Source organism: Microtus oregoni, unplaced genomic scaffold (assembly GCF_018167655.1).
Source record: "Microtus oregoni isolate MIOR12 unplaced genomic scaffold, Mior012 000007F_ref0000211, whole genome shotgun sequence".
Taxonomy (NCBI): domain Eukaryota; kingdom Metazoa; phylum Chordata; class Mammalia; order Rodentia; family Cricetidae; genus Microtus; species Microtus oregoni.
Window position 1 is genome coordinate 24148354 of NW_024543066.1, and position 20014 is coordinate 24168367.

Genomic DNA, 20014 nt, shown 5'->3' on the forward strand with positions numbered 1-20014 from the left:
ACTCTGCTGAGGTTATGTCTATGGAATCAAAGGGGCCAGAAAGAGAACATGAATTCAAACAGCTAAAGCTCCCAGCAGCTGTGGTACTTAACCTAAGATCTACACAAAAGCAAAGCTTCTGAGGCCGGATTCCAGCTGAAAAGTTGGCAATTGCTATGGGAAAGAGAGTCACTTTTCTTTAGGCATGTGACCCCTGGTAACTTCCCCGTGTCCCAGTAGATGACCCCGCGTCCATGTGCATATGGGCCATACTCATTGCATAAATGAAGAAGTAAGGAGAATATGAAGTTGGGAAATATGATGGGGATGGAGTGAAGGGGTGCTGAAGGGAACTGAGGGAATGTGTGAAAGGTGAATTTGACCAAGATCATTGTGATGATGTATGAACATTTCAAAGAATCAATAAAAAATATTTTAATTGTAAAGCTTTCGAATGGTTCTGTGGTTAAGGGTACTTGCTGCCCTTCCAGGGGCTCTAGTTTGGTTCCCAGAGATCCACACTGCCTGTAACGCTGGCTTCAGGAACTCTCATGCTCTCCTCCGACTCTGGGGACTTTGGGCTGATGAGCTAATGACATGCCAATCTGGGTGATGAGACTTTGTGTTTTTGAGTGCACATTTTAACAGAACGAAACTGGGAGATTCGGGGGGCGGGGGGTGCTGTGAATGCTTTTGCCACTCCCGGAGGAGCGTACGTCTGCCGTCTGCCGAAGCCAGCGAAGAGGACCTGAGGACAAAACTTTCTCCAGTGCAGGCTGCCTCCCGTGGAGCTAGGTTTTCAGCGCCCTTGCTCACCTCCCGCGAGGTCAGGATGGCCGAGGGATGGTACCTAGAAAGCAGTTTGCCAGCGTAGGCGGTTGTCTGCACGTGCTTTCTGTCCTGTCTGGGACCCAGACACAGGGCGGCCAGATGCGATGTGGAGCGCCAGGGCCCAGCAATCGGGCCAGGGTGGGTATGGAACCTGCCTGCTGGCTGCTCTGCTCTGGCTCAGCCTCCTGCCCCAGCGTGCCCAGGCCACCCAATCTGTGAGCAGTAACAGCACTACAAATATAACAAGCACCCAGGCCACGAGAAGTACTCTATCCCTGTCTCAGGGTAAGTAGGCAGGGGCAAGAGTGACCCATAAGTAGAAGGAAGGTTTCCAGTAGGTGCGTCCCTCCCCCACTCCCCTCAGAACATAGGCAGTTGGAAGGTCCTGCAAGCCTTTACGTTGAAAGGGAGGGGCTTGAGACGGGGACCTCGACGCGATGGTCTTGCTGGCTCTCGCCCATGGATACCAAGTCTCCTCAGTTCAGGGTCAAGGTTGTGTTATGGCTGTACCACCGCCGTTTACATTGGGTTAAGGGGGGAGCTTAAAATGATTATGGACCTGAAAAATAACGGTTTCTGCCAGCTTTGGCTTCTACTTCCGTTTCTGTCTCTTCAGAGCTGTGCTCCTTAAGTTAATAAGGACTGAGGAGAGCCTGATGTCACCCAACCCTTTGCCTGCACCTCTGTTCTGTGGGCCTTGCTGAGAGGAAGCGTTGGGCCAATCTAACCTTCTCTCCCCGCTCTTTGTGGAATGAGCCATGACATTCCACCCTTGACCTTGACTCTGGCCACCTGAAAAGGGAGAAGAGAAGTCATTGCATCCCCTGGGTCCCGCTGATGCTGACATTTGGGGCACCAAGCACATGCATCCTGAATGCAGGTGCCTGGCGGCTGGGATTGTCTCCACAGTATGTGGCAGGACCAATTTCCAAGGGAAGATCTATGGCGGTCAGATGGCCAGTTCTGAGCGGTGGCCGTGGCAGGCCAGTCTGCTCTTTCACGGCAGTCATATCTGTGGAGCCGTTCTCATCGACAAAAACTGGGTAGCCGGTGCTGCCCACTGCTTCCTAAGGTGCGTGTTCCCTCCCCGGGGCCCTTCTGCTGGGAAGGGGGTGCAGGAGAGAGTCACTAGGAGGAGGGAAGGAGAGGGGTGAAGGACGCAGAGCTGACAGTCCTTCTAGGCTGGGTTCTGGGATAGCCCTGCCCTTGAGTGGTGCCCGCCACCCGGATCACCATCCCTGCTCATGTCCTGCCAGTGTTAGTCTAGCATTACAGACAAAGATCTCACATTTTGTCTCTTACCCTGGGGACGTCCTCTCCTGCTCCCGGAGACTAACTAGTGTGATTGTCACAGTGATATACACCTTACTTCTAAACAACTAATTGAAATTTCTTCCCCAAAGTATGATTAAATTAGTGCTGGAAAACCAGTTTTAGCTTTGAAGTGGTCCCCTCCAATTTTCTCTTTTCTCTTTCATGAACATTGGGGATCAAAACTTTGTTTCCTTCAAGTACACTTTAGTATCTTGCTCACCTCCAGACAGTCCCTGCAGACGGCAGCAGGTCTGGTTTCTCCTGGAAACCATTGCTACTGTGACCTGAACTAGCTAGACATGCAACAGGTCCAGTGCTTTAATGAAAGTGACAATCCCAGGGCCCTATTCCCAAGACTGGACATAGTGAGAACCTCTGTGGACAAGCATCCTGCATCCTCTATCCAAGGCGCTCTGCAGGCTCTATCCAGGGCATGTTTATTGGGAGTTTATTTGGGTTCAGGCCACACTTACACTGGAGCATAGTTCTCTCCAGAGGCATCCTGGTAGTGTGTGTGTGTGTGTGTGTGTGTGTGTGTGTGTGTGTTCCTGTCTTTCCCTTCATGGGGGGAATGTCACAATTCCCTCAGCTGGAATGATCTGTGTACTAGCAGAGTCAAGCAGATATAACTTGAGTTCATGGTGTGCCCAAAGGAAGCAAGGAGGACAAATTACTGCATATGGGTTTCCATTTACATACTCAGCATCCCTGTGTGCCAGACCCGATGTGGAGGGTCCGGAGGATGTGAGGCAAAGGCCACTTCCCATGGTGGTAGGTCATGAAGGTATGTCAAGGAGATACAGTGAGTCATACAGCAAAAGGGGCCCTTAAGGAAGGAGACTCGGGATTGTGGAGTGAGCATGTAAGAGGGCCATGTAGTGGACACGCGGACTAGAATATAATTTGTCTTGCAGAAATAGTAAGCTTTGGGGTTGGAGAGATGGCTCAGAGGTTAAGAGCATTGCCTTCTCTTCCAAAGGTCCTGAGTTCAATTCCCAGCAACCGCATGGTGGCTCACAACCATCTGTAATGGGGTCGGGTGCCCTCTTCTGGCCTGCAGGCATACACATAGACAGAATATTGTATACATAATAAATAAATAAATATTAAAAAAAGAAATAGTAAGCTTTCATTTATTACTCTATTTCCTCCACAAATACTTCTTGAGTGTTCATAGTTAGATAGGAAAACAATCTTGAGAAAAGACAAGGTGTGACAGGTGGGGGACGGGTCATGCCAGACAGGAGGTGAAGTCTTTGAGAAGCCATATAGCTACAAGCATATCTGAGCAGGCTCAATGAGTCTTTGTTCCTCCAAGATGAAGGGGTGCCGTTTGATGAACCTCTGATGGTTCTACCCAATCATGAGATTGAGAGCCCCACGGATTCTGAGGTACCAGAAGCCTTCAAAAGATCTGTGTACTTAGGCTGTGTGTGGTTATCCTGCCCCTCAAGAAAGAGAGAGGGGGGAAAAAAACAGTATTGAAAAAGGAGGAGAGGCCGAGCGGTGGTGGTGCACGCCTTTAATCCCAGCACTCGGGAGGCAGAGGCAGGTGGATCTCTGGGAGTTCGAGGCCAGCCTGGTCTACAAGAGCTAGTTCCAGGACAAGCACCAAAGCTACAGAAAAACCCTGTCTCGAAAAACCAAAAAATAAATAAATAAATAAATAAATAAATAAATAAATAAATGAATAAATAAATAAGAAGGAGAGGCCTAAAATGAGAAAGAGACGAGGTCTGGCTGCCTGCAGGGTGGGTAGTCAGGGAGACAGGACTGAGCCAACACTTACAGCCACCTTCTCCCCCCCTCCCTGCGCGATAGGTCTCACAACCCGAATGACTATAAGATCAGGCTAGGCTACACCAAGCTGAGCAGTCCCACCGAGTACAGCAGGCAGATGTCCGTGTACAAGCTCATCGTTCACAAAGACTACGACAAATACTACCGCCAGGGAAGCGACATTGTCCTGATGCAGCTGGAGTCGCCCGTGGAGTACAGTTCCCACATCCTTCCAGCCTGTGTCCCAGATAAAAACGTAAAACTTCCCAGGGAAAAGGCCTGCTGGGCGAGCGGCTGGGGGCATCTCAGAGAGGATGGTGAGTACACAGGGCAGGTGAAGAGGGTGAGGGGCAAGAGACTGTGGAGGCCTTTCCTGTGGTTGGGAACCTCGGTGTCTGGGTCAAAAGCAAACTTCTGACCTTCAGATCAGAAGTGTGGGCTCTTTGACTCCAGAGCTCTGAGTGTGGGTGACTCTGTGCACTGCAAGGTTCTTGCCAAGCAGTGGTTGTTCTACCCTGGCCACGAAAAACATGGGGTATTTTTAAGGAGATGAAAGTAACCAGGCATGGAGGATTGGGGTGCTTGACTGGGGACCAGTACCTCTGAGAACCTTACTGCCCAACCCTTAAGGCTAGGGAAGACTGCCTGTTCTACCAGCTTATCCAGCTGTATACATGGGGTTCCAATCCAGGGACCCATGAATCAGTCACCTGTGGACCAAAGGCCTGAGTGTTGGGGACTGACAGTCTCCTTGTCCTTATTCCCTAAACAATATGGTAGTATTGTGAGTCTCTGTACCACATTGGCCTTGGGTCAGATAGTGTGCCATCTAGAGACAATTTCAAGTGCACAGGTTCTCGGCATACAGTGTGCAGAGAGAACTCAGTGTCTTTGGAGTTTGGTATCCTGGCCACAGGGAGAGCCTGCTGTCAGCAAGGGGGCAGCTTAGGTTGAGAATACAGAGTTCCTTGGCAAGGATTCTACACAGGATGTTTTTGACATAAGACCATATAATGGCAAGTTAAATAAAGTGAATATAAATTTGACATGAAATTTAGGGTCACGATCTGGAAAAGCAGCCCCGAGGAGGTGTAGTAATAAGAGTGGCGGGGCTGCGTCCCCAGCGCTCCGGCTGCCCACATGGCTAGCTTATGCTCCAAAATAACAACACACAAACTGTATTCATTTAAACACTGCTTGGCCCTTTAGCTCTAGCCCTTACAGGCTAATTCTCACATCCCGATCAACCCATCTCTAATAATCTGTGAGCACCGGTCTTACCGGGAAAGGTTCAGCATGTCTAACCTGGCGGCTTGCTTCATCGCAAGTGCGTCTGTCTGCCCGGGAGAGCGGAGCATGGCATCTCTCTGAGGCGTCTGCTCCCGAGAGGAGAGCTGTGGAGTCTGAGCTCACTTCCTCTTCCTCCCAGCGTTCTGTTCTGTTTACTTCTCCCACCGATCTTCTAACCAATGAGGGCCAAGCAGTTTCTTTTTATTTAACCAATGACCTTCCTCCATCAAGGAGGTTTACAGTCAGATGTTTCTCTGAGATCAGTCCCACAGGCTGTCCCGAGAACAGTGGCTCATCAGAACTAGAAGGGACAGACTTTCACTCTCTAAGGGCCCATGTCAGGGCAGGTAGGGTCTTCAGGCCTGGCCAAGCGATGGGAGTAAGAGCACAGAAGGAAGGTGTGGTCGGGGGCAGCTCTCAGAGCAGAGAACCTGGCCTCCCTAAGAGACCAAACTGTCAGCCATCTTCTGTCATGTCCCTGCTGATCACGGTTGCTGGGCCTCTGGGCAGGTTTGGGTTTGCTACACACAGGCAGCCCCTGACCAACCTTGAGGGATGTGCACGGTGACCTACGCAAGAAGTGAGCCATGCTGTTGTCGGTCTGCACCTATGAGGCGACCCTAGGCCAGATCTGTGAGAGCACTTGGAAGCAGAGTTCACATCTCCAGGTCCAGTTGCTCCTTGTGATTGGCCAGTCTTCTTGTCGTGTGGTCCTAAACATTTCTGCTCTGAGTCCTATGCCAGGGTTGCACTTGGGCTCCAGCATCCCTGCACCAGACTCCAGCATCCCTGCACCAGACTCCAGCATCCGTGCACTCAGACTCCAGCATCCCTGCACCAGACTCCAGCATCCGTGCACTCAGGCTCCAGCATCCCTGCACCAGACTCCAGCATCCCTGCACCCAACTTGGGCTCCACAGAGCAGCCAGAGCTGTTGGAAAGCTGAGTTGCCCTTTCCTTGGCTGCTGTGCTCTTGGGTATAGTCTCAGTCCCCTAGCCTGCTGAGGAGGCTCTGCCTGAGGTCCCCCCAACACTGAGACCTTTGCAGTCGCCCTGACTTTCCGCCTGCTCCTGTCTTCCACAGCCCCTCTGCTTGCCCCTTTCTCCTTGTCACTGCAGGCCTGTCATGATCCCTTCTCTGCCACTGTGGCCTAGGACTGCTGTCCCACCCCCACTGTCACCAGCCATCATCCTGGGATGGGCAATAGCAGCTTCTCTCTGCTCACGAGCACATCTGATTCCCCCTTCCACAGTGATCCTGCCCTTACCTGACGACCTCTATGAAGTAGAGCTCATCCTCATGGACAATGAAGTGTGTAAATCATTTTTCCCGCCGCCAGAATCTAGCTCCAGTAGAAAATACTACATCTACGATGATATGGTGTGCGCTGCCGATTTCTCGTTGACGAAATCAATATGTTCAGTAAGTGACACCTGCTCCGATGTGCAGTCGGGCTTGGCCACCCTTGTCCCTCTGTCTTGGTTCAGCCCTTTCTTCCTTTCCGTGTATTCTCCGGACCTTGTCTCCTCCGTCTGGTTGGGCTTTTTAAACACATTGTTGAAAAGCCGCCCGTCAGAAAAGAGGCATCACTTGTCATGCCTTGGGAGTTTCTAGAGATCAGCTCAACAAGCCCATGAGAGCATCAAGGGGATGAAGGTGCTTGCCACCGAGCCTGATGGCCTGAATTTGATCTACCATGCAACCTGCTTGATAGGAGAAAACCAACTCGGGCAAGTAGCCCTCTGAGTTCCACACCCATGTCGTGAGTGGGGCATGTGCACGCTCACATGTGCTCACACTCCCACACACACACACACCACACATACACACACACACAAGCACATACAACACACGCAAAATAAATGAACTAACATTTAATTAAAACAATAACAAATTGATACACTGATGTAAACAGCACCCAAAAAGTCCTCCTGGTGCCCTTTCCTTTTCCTTGTTCCCAGAATTGTCCTGTTTGGCTTTAGAAACACTGCAGCTTCATGCTAGGACCCTACCTAAACACACATCAGGCAGGGTGCAGGCTTTTTTGCCTGGTTGCATCTTTTAGTCAACAGGATGCTAGCTGTATGGATGTGCTACACGCTTCCTTATTTGTTCTTATCCTGGTGGCATGCGGCAATTTTTAGGAGAATTTTGCAATGACATTGCCCTGAACAGGCCCGAGGGGTCCTCACGCTAGCAGTAGAACCACCGTGCCACGAGATGCACGTGTGTTCTTGTCGTACACCTACTCCAGGCAGCTCTCCAGTCTGGTTGTACCAATTGGTGTTTCCACCCTGGAGAGTTTAGGTTGCTCCACGTTGTACCAGTTTTTTGTTTTTGGTTTATTTGTTTGTTTGTTTGTTTTTGAATTATCTGCCTGTTTCATTTTAACCATTAGATGTGATCTTTCTTTCTTTGTTGTTGTTTTGTTTTTGTTTTTCAAGACAGATTTCTGTGTTGCCCTGGCTGTCCAGGAACTTGATCTGCAGACCAGGCTGGCCTCGAACTCACAGAGATCTACCTGCCTCTGCACCCCAAATGCTGGGATTAGTGTATATCACCACTGGCCAGCAGTATGTAATTTTTTTTATTTTCATTTTTCTGATGACTAATGAGGTTGACCTTTTTTTTTTCTGTGAAGTATGTTCTCAAGGTTGCAAGGCTGGTTTGTCACCATTGGTCGATCACGTGTCTTCCATAATGATTCAAAGGAACTCTTCTATTTTGGGGCATGAGCTCATCATTAGTTCATGTGCAGTCTGTATTGTTTACATTTAATGGTTGGGGCACTGAAGCCAGAAAGGAAGTGGGCAACTAGAAGCATCTCCTGTGGCCTCTGCTTGCCCTAGAGTCTGTCTTCCTCTTTCTCTTCCCTTGGCTGTCCTCTTGCTTCAGAAGTATATGACTTTGCATCTTATGTGCACCTTCCCTGCTCCTCAGGAGCCAGATGATTCTCAATACCCTCTTCCCAGCTCGTCTTGTAGTATCAGCAGGTGCCCTTAGTTGTCCTACCCTGTTAGCTCAGTTCACCCTGTGCTCCTGTTCAGATGGCCCTTTGCTCTTTCGTTCTCTTGGTTCCTCTTTCTGACCAGTGCTCACAATCCAGCTTCCTGTTCTTGCTTTGAATTTTTCTTGTGGCTGGTTTTGTTTGTTTCGAATCTATTTATCTGTTCATCTGTTTGTTATCTATCTATCTATCTATCTATCTATCTATCTATCTATCTATCTTTTCACCTGTCTACCTAATATATTAATCTATCATCTGTTTGTTTGTCTAGAAATGATCTTTCTGTGTAGCTCAGGTTAGTCTTGAACTTGCAATCCTTGCGCCTCTGCCTCTGGAGTACCAGGGTTATATGTATATAGTACCCAGCTTGCTTTGCATTTTAGAATAATCAAATCAATTAATTTAGTCCCGCCCCCGTGTGTATGAGTGTTTGCGAGTGCATGCGCTCATGCACATATGTGAGGGTCAGACAGTAGCTTATGGTAGTTGTTTCTCTCTGCAACGTGGTTTCTGGAGTTTAAACCCATCTCACATGCTTTGCATTTACAATAGAAAGAAAGGGTCCATCCTGTGTTTCCACCCACTGACTGCCTCCCCATTTACGGTGACCTGCCAAGACCAGGCCTGCAGCCCTGTCTCAGAAGCTCCAGAATTTTTACCAGGGCCCCTTGCTTCCCTGCTGGGCAACTGTGTCTCTGCCCACAGCTTGTCACAGTCACACCTCAGTGATTCCATCCAGTCTTGGCTCGGAGAAGCCCTCTTACGACTTAGTTTGTGCATCCCCTTGAGTGTTCTTCCGCCATCTGTGCGGCTCATTAGCACTATGTACGATCTTCAGGTGTGTGCCTACAATCCTCCCTGTAACCTGAGCATTCTGTGAACGAAGACTGTCTTGACATGTGTTTCAACACAAAGTTGTTGGGGACTATGTTGTTTTGCTTCCTGCGCTTTGGTCTGAGACAGGAGCGTTTCTACCCTGCTGTGCTTGGAGTCCCCACCTGTCTGCTGGAGCCTAAGAGCTCCCTGTGGTTCTCTCCTGGCTGGGCCCCTGGGACAGCTTAATACATCCTACAGCTCAGCATCTTCTAAAGGAGCTCAGCCAAGGGACTGAAGAATCACTCATAATGTTATTAAGTAAAACACAAAGGTACATGTGGGGTGATGTGCTGGGACAGGGGATTCAGCCAAAGATGAAGGACCGTGTCTCCAGGCCCATTAGTCGGTTACGGACTGTCTGAGTTAGGGTTTCTATTGCTGTGAAGACACCATGGCCAAAGCTTCTCTAATAAAGTAAAGCTCTTAGTTAGGGTAGCGTGCTTACAGTTCAGAGGTTCAATCCATTATCGTGGCAGGGACGACAGAGCAACATGCAGGCAGATGTGGTGCTGGAGAAGTAGCTGAGAGTCCTACATCCTTCAGGCAACTAGTAGACTGCTTCATTGAGTGGTATCTTGAACATATAAGAGACCTTAAAGCCCGCCTCCACAGTGACACACTTCCCCCAAAAGAGACTATATCCACTCCAACAAGGCCACACCTCCTAATAGTGCCACTCCCTTTGGGGGCCTTTTTTTTTTTCTCAAACCACCACAGTGACCATTTTGGGACTTCAGCGACATCTCCCACATAGACAGCGGAGAGCCGATGTTCAGCTTGTAGACTCTCCACCAAATGGTATCCTGGGTTCCTTGGTAGCTTTGAGCAGTGGGGCTCCATGAAGATACTGGCCCAAGAGGCTGCCTGTGCTTGGATTTGCAAAATTGCTCCGATGATCCAGATGAGACTACCCGGATGGCAGAGACACCTGGTCTCCATCACATTCTCCCTCTCCTGGTCAGTGTGTGTCCCTCCCTGTGGTCGCCCCACTCTCTGTGTCCTCTCTCTCCTCAGGGAGATTCTGGGGGCCCCCTCGTCTGCTTACTGAATGGCTCCTGGTACTTGGTGGGGCTGACCAGCTGGAGCGCACCGTGTGAAACCCCACTCACCAGCCCCAGTGTCTTCGCCAGGGTCTCCTACTTTGACAACTGGATTAAAGAACACAAGAAAGCATCGCCTGACCCAAAGCCACATGGGCCTGACCCAAACCCACAGGGGCCCAACAGGCCCCCTCACCATCCCAGACCCCCCGGTGGTGGAAAGCCCTGGAATAGTAACAAAGGCCAAGGCATTGCCATCAAGCCAATGATCTGCACGGTCCTGCTGTCTTCTTGGGTCCTCCTTCTTCAGTTGAGTTAGTTCAGGAACCTGTGACAGAAGCACAGGGCCTTGAACAGCCAGCATGTCCTGTGAGAGTCCTGGGTATTGAGCTCCATACCATCTGTGGGTTCACCTGTCCATCTGAAGCCGTACTTGCCCTAAGTCAGACGAAATAAAAAATAAATAAATAATAAATGAAGACCAAAAGCTAAAGAGACTTCTGACTTTTTCTGTCCCTTCAGCACCACTCCTCATACTTTTTCAGGGTTTCCAGCTGCTTGGTTCCAGAAGGTTACCTCCTCCTTAAGCAGGGACAGCAGCTATCAATTGCTAATAGCTCCTTGACTAGGAACGGGACTCCATGCCCACACCTCCTCCTCCATGCCGAGATTTTGTCTGCTTTGAGCTCCTTCAGGACTTCTGCATGCCGTCAGTCTCCATGGGTTCATATATGCACATGCACAGCTGTGTCCTAAAAAGGCTGCTTCCCTGAAATCATCTCCTCCTATGTGACTCTTCCAATCTTTCTGCCATCTCTTCCACACAGATCCCTGATCCTTGAAGGAAGGATTGTGGCATAGACATCTCATTCACGATTGAGCATTCTTCTCTGTACATTGTCTAGCTGTGTGTGTGTGTGTGTGTGTGTGTGTGTGTGTGTGTGTGTGGTTACTAGCCATCAGTTACAAGAAGAAGCTGTTCTGGTGAAGACTGAGCAGTACACTCATCTATGAGGATAGCAACAGGTCATAATGGGCTGTTTTATTTTTATGTCTATTGTCATTTAGCAGAATAATATTAGTAGGTTTCCCCTTAGGGCCTATGACCTGTCTAGAATCAGGTTCTTGACCTTATCAACAGTGTCAGATCTATGATAAAGCAAAGGTCATTATGAGTTGTTTTATTGCTACGGTCATCTAGCAAAATAATAGTAGTAGGTTTTTCCCTTAGGGCTTATGACCTAGTCTCTATCTAGTCTCATGTTCTTGACCTTATTGACAGTGTCAAGTATGGGTTCCATCTCATGGAGTGGTTCTTAAACCCAGTTTAAGGAAAGAGGTTGGTTACTTCCTTGACATTTTTGCCACAGTTGCACCAGAGGAGAGCATTCCTTGCTAGGCAGGCCATTATTGTTGTTTGAAGGTGCGTAGCCAGGTATGAACTTTTCTCCTCCAGTAACATGTGTGGCACCTTCCAGCACTGTGAACACTAGCCAGCAGTGGTGAAGCTTCCAGTTAAGTGACAACTAGAAATCTCCATGTTCTGACGTAAGAATGTGATGTCTTCAGCAAAAAAGACCTTACCATCATGCTGTGAACGGTAACCAATAGCATTAGCAATAATGTTTGGGGATGTTAATGGAATCCCATTACCAATAGCTCAAAAGATGCAACCTATCCCTGGTACTGGGGATTTTATTTGTTATCACATAGTATCTAGTTGGGGCATTCCCCTTGATAACACGTTAACTTCATTCAAACGCCTCATTTTACATGTGCTTGTATTTTAGGGAGATGCTGTGAACTGCCAAGAATGGCCTGATTCCTGCTAATGAGGAGGCAGGTTCCAGGATGCTTGCCCCCAGTCCCTCCTGTCTTCCTTACAATATCAGCACAGAACGTTTAAGGTTGTTGGCTTTCTCAAAACCCAGGACAGTGTTCTGGACCCACCGTCCCTCTCCCAGGGGCTCAGAGGTCAGTGGAGAGACTGACAGCCAACAGTGGATAACAGGGAGCTTCAGCAATGAGGCACACAGGTAAGGGTCCAGGCTGTTCAGACTGTCACCTGGGAAGGACACTTGTTTGGGGGTCTCCATTCAATCCTGTCCAGAAACCTTCAGAAAGAGATTCTGGGTTGAATATACTGGGCTCTTCTATTGAGGTTTGCCTCCACTGGAGACCTTGAAAAGAGGCTCAGTGAGCAAGGAGGTCTCCCTGTTGAATGTGTTTATTGCACAGTACAAGAACCTGTCACATTTCAGCCGTTCTGTTATTTACAACACACAACATCTAAGCAGATGCCTGCTGCCCCAGCCTTCCTGCTGGCATGCTGCGGCGCCATGTGCAACCAAGGATGACTCCTGGCAGCTCCAGGAGACGCTGTCACTGGGCTTAGGAGCCTCAGCCGTCACCAGCCACGCCCTGCAGGAGGAGGCCAAGCATCAGAAGACTCAGGGCACCGTTTGCACTCGGCCCTCTGGTCCCTGAAGAGCCTGATGAGAGGAAGCCTTTCAGGTCTGGAAAAGAACACAGAGAACACATAAAGTTCACGGCTGTGGGCTTGGCTAAAGGAACACAGAGATGTCTGTACCCGGTCTCACTAAAGCCTTCTTCTGTCTGGCTCTGAGCCTGGCCCTTCTATAGCTGGAATCTGCCCCTCCCCATGTCTATGTGTGTGTGTGTGTGTGAGTGTGTGTGCATATATATTCTTTTTGTACATGTGTGTATATAATTTTTTTTATATGGGCTTACAGTATTCAGCCTAGGACTCACTATTTAGACCAGGCTGGTTTCTGGCTCACAGAGAACTTCCTGTCTCTGCTTCCTGAAGGCTGGGACAAAAGGTGTGTACCACCATGCCCAGTCACCTTCCTTCTTTTTCAGTACTGGATGACAGAACTCTTGCCTGGAATGTGTTCAAGACAAACAAATGAAAGACTTATTTTCCCCGCCTTCAGAGACATCTAAATTTTGGTGTGACATTGAACACTGAAGGGAAAAGCCTCCACTGTTTTTGCAGGCGAACAGACAGACCTTTCTTTAGCCTGACTCATTTAGCTCACAAGCAGAAGAGGGAGGCCTATCAGAATGTTGTATCAGATGCAGCCAGGGCAAATAGAATTTAAAGCAGCTTGCAGCAACTCTCTGTCCAGATTAGCTCTTTGTGTCTTTGTCTGTGTGCAGGTGTGTATTCACGTGTGTGTACAAGGTACCTGTAAGCTTGTGGAAAACAGAGGTCAACCTTGGTGGTCATTCTTTAGGCACCATCCAGATTTTTTTTTTTTTTTTGGACTTGGGACTCATATATTAGGATAAGCTGGCTGGCCAGAGGACCCCTGGGATTGCATCATCAAGAAAACAAGACAAAACAAAAAACCCACATGTATGAATAAAAGAACAAAAGCTTTGATATTGGTTTGGGTGTGGTGGTTCACATCTTTAATCCTAGCTCTTAGGATGTAGAGATAGGTGGGTTCCAGGCTAGCCAGCAAGATGCAGTGATACCCTGTATGTCTCAAATAAGAAGGAAGACAGGAAGGAAGGACAAGGAGAAGGGAAGGAGTAGGAGGAAGAGGGGGGATAGCAACTGATGAAGATTTCTGACATAGATCTTGGCCAATCACAGGAAAACGCACGCGGCATCAGGTGAGGGCAGGGTCAATCATACAGAGTCACCTTCTCTGGGAGATTGGAGGCAACAGGGGGCGATTCAGGCCCCTTAGGTAGTTGGGTCTCACACACAAACTACAAGTTACTGCAGGCTCTGTGAAATAAGCACCCTAGGGTCCCAAACCGACCCTGTGACCACTGTGGTGTGCTTCCTAAGGAGATCACTTGAGATTAAAAAGAAAAAATTTAGAACACCACTATACATTTAGAGAAAAACTTTAAAGTGTTTTATTAATATTTTATGTTTATTAAAAATCTACACTTTTTATTCTGTGAACTGCCACTACTTTATGTCACACTAGGAAAGAAAAAAGTCCTGTTACTAGTGGATAGTTTATTACTAGAACCTGAGACCTTATTATATCATTTATCAAAGGTCTTCTAAATTTTTGGACATGCCAAAGACCTTTGTCATACCCGTTACTTTTGGCGTATGTGGGAAAAAAAAAAAAGAAATGAAACCAAGTTTGACCACTTGATACCTGTCAATGTCCCTTTATTGCTGAATAGACAACAGGATCGAGTTATTTTTATTTTTGTTACTCTTGAAGGTTTTAGAGACTTCTATGCAGGGGCAGAGGCAGTTACCCTGGAGGGGGAGCTTGTTACTTTGTCTAAGTTTGAGAATGGAAGCATTTTCAGAAGCCCTGGCCACTGACCAGCAGATATAGGAGTCTCTGCCCTGAATGTTTCCAAGACCTTGCATGGGAGATTGCTAAAGACCCCAGAGAGCCCCTTCCCAGCATTCCCAGAGAGGAACTGCTGATAAGAACTGACGTCACCTGTGAGACTACCAGATTTACTTTGTAAACTTACGCTGATTCCCAAAATTTGTGTCCTCCAACCTCTGGGACTCAGTGAGGAGAGGGAAGGCTCTTGGGGGATTGATGGCTGGGCCTGGAGACATTCCTGGTGCTCCACAGGAAGGGGAAGAGGACTCAGGAGCTAAGCAATCACTAAATAACCTAAGCCAAAGCCTTGGCCAGAGGGTGGGGCCAGGCAGTGCAGCCAATGACTTTCCCTTGCTCTGGTACCTCCCTTCCTGGACGGCTGAGGGAGGGGGGAGCAGGGGACAAACCGCTCACTGCCACATCCGCTGGAGGGGTTCAGAGGTGCCTGAGAAAGGGCATAAAAATGGTTTGGGGGAGGGGTAGGAGGTCATTTCATGCAGTGTTCCTTGGACACAGTGGACAGCCCAACCACCCAGGAGTGACAGAGGCAGAGGGAGGCAGGGGGCTGAAGGGTGAACCTCCGCTGCTTTGTCTACCATTGGGAGTCCAAGCCAACTCCTGATAAAAGGAAGACTGTGGCACAAAACATCAGGAGGCAGTGTGGCAACCCCTCCCTTCCTGCTCACGGCAGTTCTTATGTCCCCAGGGTTTGGGTACCATTAGTGATCTGCTGAGCCAGTCGGATTCCCAGGTTAACTCTGTTCTGCATTTTCTGAAGCTTCTGGGAACCCAGTGCTGAGATCGTAGACCCAGCAGTCCCCACAAGGAAAATGTAAATAACGGTAATAAATTCAGTTTCACTATCGAAAGTCTGTTGCCTGACGCACGGATCTAATTTGCTCATTTCTATGTCTCCTGGCACAAGCAGATGCTCTATGGACCATCCACTAACAACAAAGACACAAGTGTATGCATGCATGTATGCGGCAGACGCGTTTGGGGCGCGGGGGTGGGGCGGGTGCTCTTACCACAGTGGCCGAACGTTTGGCGTGGGAGGCAGTACAGGGCTGAGAAGATGCACCTGCATAGGCGGCAGCTGTGGAGGGTCCAAGCTCCATGCCCCAGAGCGCCACAGTCTCTGCAGAGGCCAGAACAGGTCAACGTTGTGTCGGTGTAACCCCCTCTCCCAGGTCAGACCCTGCCCAGCCCACTTGTGCTCCACCCACCTGCGCCTCTGGTCGTGCTCGCAGTAGCGGCCAGTGAAGTGTGCAGGGCACACGCAAAAACTGCCCAGAACGCAGGTGCCTCCATTATAGCAGCAGCGGGATCCAGGGATCGCACCTGCAGGTTGACCTCGGTCAGCAGCTGTGCTGGCCCCTGGAGCTCCCCTAGTCCCCTCCTGCAGAGGGCAGGGCGCCACAGCCTGAGAGGGGACCATGCCTGCTGAGTGTGTTTGCTAAGTAAATCTCACTCTTTAGCTGAAGGCTGAAAAGCAAGCTAACAGGAATGTGGGCGGGGTCCGGGACAGCCCTTGACACCCTCCAAGCGGCTGCTTCTCTCACACCCTTCCACTGCTAACGTTAGCCTGTGACTTTGAGGACAGTGATTAACCACAGGCCTCCCAGGCAGGACCACCCGTAGGTGTGATGACGCTAGCGCCACCTGGAGCCTCTGGGCGTGCTGGAGTTGCCTGAATGTTAGGGTAGAGCCTGTTGCCTTAGCGACAGAGGAAAGCTGCTACTTTTGCCCATGAAATCGTGAAACCTGAGAGTAAACGCATCACTAGAATTTCTTTTTCATTTTTTTTTTAAACTTGAAGATGAAAAGATGCTCCTTGCGCTGTCTCCTTTCCAGCCTGGTTTATCCCACTTGTTTTTCCCAGGATCCACTGCACAGGACTGCACGGAGTGAAGACTTACTCTCGCCAAAAGTACGGGAGTGAGGAGGGGAGTCCCGTGGGCGCCAGCCCTCCTGGCTGCCATTCATTCTGCTGGAATCACTCAAGGTCCCATCCAGAGTCGTCCCTGGGAGGCTTGGAGACAGGATATTGCTGACTTGTCTGACACTGTCAGGTTCTCTCTGATAACCTTTGAAGAACAGCAAAGTAAGAGACTAACAGTAACGGGGAAACGAGGATCTTATGACTTAGAACTGAAATTCAGGGGGAAAAAAGTTACTTACTGTTTCCCTGATGGACGAGCTGCAACACTACAGTCATCAAGAACAGAGGCCTGGAACGTTTCAAGGAAATGGTTGAAGTTTCAAGTATGCAGTCAGTATAAGCACAACTCACATGACAGCCATGATATAAAATATATAGCACACTTAGAACTTAACAAAAATTACAAGCCTGGTAATCATTGTAGTACTTGTAGATTTCTGGAGATGCAGTTATAGTTTAGAAAGGTTTTGAGATGGAAAATGCCAGAAAATTTTAACCCCCTAGCCTGGCTTTCTAGTACCTGGATGACTTCTGTACTTACCTGGCTTGGTGCCTTTTCAAACCAATACCTAGGGCTGGCGAGTCCCCTCTCATCTGTGCTTGGAGATCAATAGCTGCAGAAGATGAAACTCAGTGCCCTAGCCCTGGATGAACCCTTCCTCCTGGCCTTGGAGTCGCTAGAGCAGGTCACAGGAGGCACAAGCTTGCAAGACGGGGATGCCGCTGCCCTCTGCCTGGACTAGAAGACACAGAGCTGAAGGGAGATCGGTGAAGCCAGATGCTGAAGACCTCAGGCCAGGGCTGCTAGGCCATCCAGGCTTGAAGGGCTGTCCCTTAGAGAGAGTCCTGCTGAAGAAGGGGTGGGGCCAGGCTGCCTGCCTCCCCAGTGCTATTTACAGTAATGACAACAGCAGGGTGGCCAATCCTTGATGTAAACCATTGGGGACAGAAACAACAGGACTCCTCAACCTCACTAGAAAACAAACAGGAAATGGAAAAGGTTGAAATCCCAATGTGAACCAAAGAGCTTTCCAGGAGATTGAATGATGAGGCTACTGGATAGTCCCTGTACTGGGAGATCTTGAAAGACTCAGCTGGAGAGGGAGCTGGGCAGTGGGACTCGGCAGCTGAGGGTGCTTCCATATGTCCTGTGTGCTGAACAGGAAGGCAGAGGGGCTTTCTGGGGAGCTTATTTGTTCCCACACATGGAGCCTCTGCCCTCTGCTGTGCTCAGCACTCTCTGCGGGGGAGACAATGTTCCTCCCTGATGCCACAGGTGAGGAAGCTGAACCCTGAGTGGTTAAGCCCTCTGACAAGCAGATTCCTGAGAAAAAGAAAAACCAGACGCTATGAGGAGCCCACAGCCCATCTGTGCATAGTTCCTTTTGCCTGCAGCCTGAATCTCTGGAGCCAGTGGCCCAGGGCTTCTGCTCCTCAGGTTTTCTATCTGCTAGGATACGTCCTGAGCCCTGTCCTTATCATAAAAGAGGACACTTTGCAATAGGTGCGGTAAATTCTTCTGTGACTTTAATGTAGGAACTCGCTTCTTAAAATATCGTTTCCTCCGCCATTTGCAACAGTGTTTGGCACTGACTTCATTCATTTTTCTTTTAAATCTGAGCTTCATCAAAGAGGCTGTTAATCCAGAAAGGAACTGGAGAGCCTCCCTGGCCTCTGATCTCCCAGCGAAGGGCTCTGTGAGTTTCCCGGACCAGACAGAGATTGGCAAAAACAGTGGGCAAAACCCACAGAGAGGATGGGGCCTCAGGACTTCAGGGAGAGACAAAAATACACTATTCATGTGATGTTTATTAAATGTGATGTTTATTACTGGTAAATTACTCAGTTCAACCAGATGTACAAAACAAATACATTTGTAACTTTAAATCAATACAAACGTTCATTATGAGCTATACAATTGTATATTTAAAAACAACAACAACAACAAAACGTAGTGCTGGAGAGATGGTTCAGCAGTCAAGAGCACTGTTGCCCTCACAGAGGATCTGTGTTCAGTGGCCAGCACCACACAGTGGCTCACAATCATCCATAACTCCACTTCCAGGGAATCCAAAGACCTCATCTGATGCCTGCAGGCACCAGAAATGTATGTGGTACACAGACATGCAGACAAACAAAACATTCATGCACGCCTTTAATCCCAGCACTCGGGAGGCAGAGGCAGGCAGATCTCTGTGAGTTCGAGGCCAGCATGGTCTACAAGAGCTAGTTCCAGGACAGGAACCAAAAAGCTACGGAGAAACCCTGTCTCGAAAATTAAAAAAAAAAAATCTAAAAATAAAAGTCACCCCTCAGCTAAAGGAGTGAGTGTATTTCTTTGCATAAACCATTTTTGAAATGGTCATTGTACAGCATGGCCCAGGAGCTTGCTGGGAATATTCACGTTGCAAGGAGCTATCTCGAATCTAATCTCTCTTTCACATGATTTCTTTCACTCAGATTTCCATAAAGGACATTCCAGTGCATACGTGAGAGCCGGGAAATTGACCCAGTAAATTCAGATTCACTATGTTAGTGTGAGCCTGGCCTATCCTATTTCCCCCTGGCCTTAGTTTTTAGAGTTACAAACAGCAGCTCCCAGACACTGTGCTTATCTGTTTTGATGTTCTTTTCCTGTGGTTATTTGCTTGCTAGGCAGGAGCTAAACCACCTGAGCCACATCCAGCTGCTCAAATGAGGTTGGAAGATCTGCACTTTATTGATGGATACTAGATGAAGGGAAGGAAAGGCCTTACCTGCCAGACAGGAGTGAGAGACCAGGAGCAGCATGAGATGCCCCAGCTCTAGGGTTTGCTTAGGGCCCAGGAGCCTGAGGAGCATCAGAGGGGAGGCCCTGGGTGACAGATCTGGTGATAAACTTCCTCACCATACTGTCACTTGCTCCCAGCAGGCCTTTGTGGTCTAGGCTGAGCCATTTACTCCCCATCAAAGGAGTTTGGCATGTCACCCTAGACAGAGCTGCTGAATGTCTGCCACCAAGGAGAGCCAGCAGGCAGAACTGCCTGGCATTGGCTGCCTGGGAGAAGGGGTGAGGACTTGTCTCTGGTTATCAGTTGTAAAGAGATAAGGCTGGAGCCACCAATCTCACCTCCTGGGGAGCATTGTAACTTCCAGGGTGTGGGAACTGGGACCTCCCTGGCCCAGGACAGGATTGCATGCTGTCCCCTGTCCCCTCTCTCAGCACCTAAAACTATCCCTGAGGAAATGACCTGACAGAGAATAGGTGAGAAGGATTCTCTGAGTATGGCTTAGAGCTCCTTGGGGACAGGAGACATGAAAAAAACTTGTACTAAAAGACCTTACAGTGGAAACTTTAGGACGCTGGAAAAAATAAACTGAAGAAGACACCAGAAGATGGAAGGATGTCCCAAGATCATAAATTGGTAGGATTAAAACTGTGAAAATGCTTATTGTACCAAAAGCAGTCTACAGATTTAGTACACTCCCCATCAAACTCCCAATGCTAGTCTTCACAGAAATTGAAAAAAATTATCTCAGACTCATATAGAAACACAAAAGACCCTGGGTAGTTTAAACAATCCTGAGCAATCAAACACTAATAGAGAAATCCTAATTCCTGATTTCAAGGTATAC

General features: G+C 48.9%; 2 protein-coding genes across 2 annotated transcripts; one reads left to right on the forward strand and one right to left on the reverse strand.

The window, feature by feature from the left end:
* The first annotated feature begins 914 nt into the window (after positions 1-914).
* On the forward strand, positions 915-10436 carry LOC121450699 (serine protease 40-like). Its single transcript, XM_041655921.1, has 5 exons — positions 915-1095; positions 1720-1882; positions 3946-4220; positions 6447-6616; positions 10092-10436. The coding sequence occupies exons 1-5, from the start codon at positions 915-917 to the stop codon at positions 10434-10436; spliced, it is 1134 nt and encodes a 377-aa protein (XP_041511855.1).
* Positions 10437-12374: 1938 nt separating this feature from the next.
* On the reverse strand, positions 12375-16993 carry LOC121451099 (cryptic protein-like). Its single transcript, XM_041656605.1, has 6 exons — positions 16941-16993; positions 16639-16688; positions 16377-16544; positions 15684-15798; positions 15486-15595; positions 12375-12633 (listed from the first exon to the last, which is right to left on the reverse strand). The coding sequence occupies exons 1-6, from the start codon at positions 16991-16993 to the stop codon at positions 12518-12520; spliced, it is 612 nt and encodes a 203-aa protein (XP_041512539.1). The 3' UTR covers positions 12375-12517.
* Between the last annotated feature and the right edge of the window lie 3021 nt (positions 16994-20014).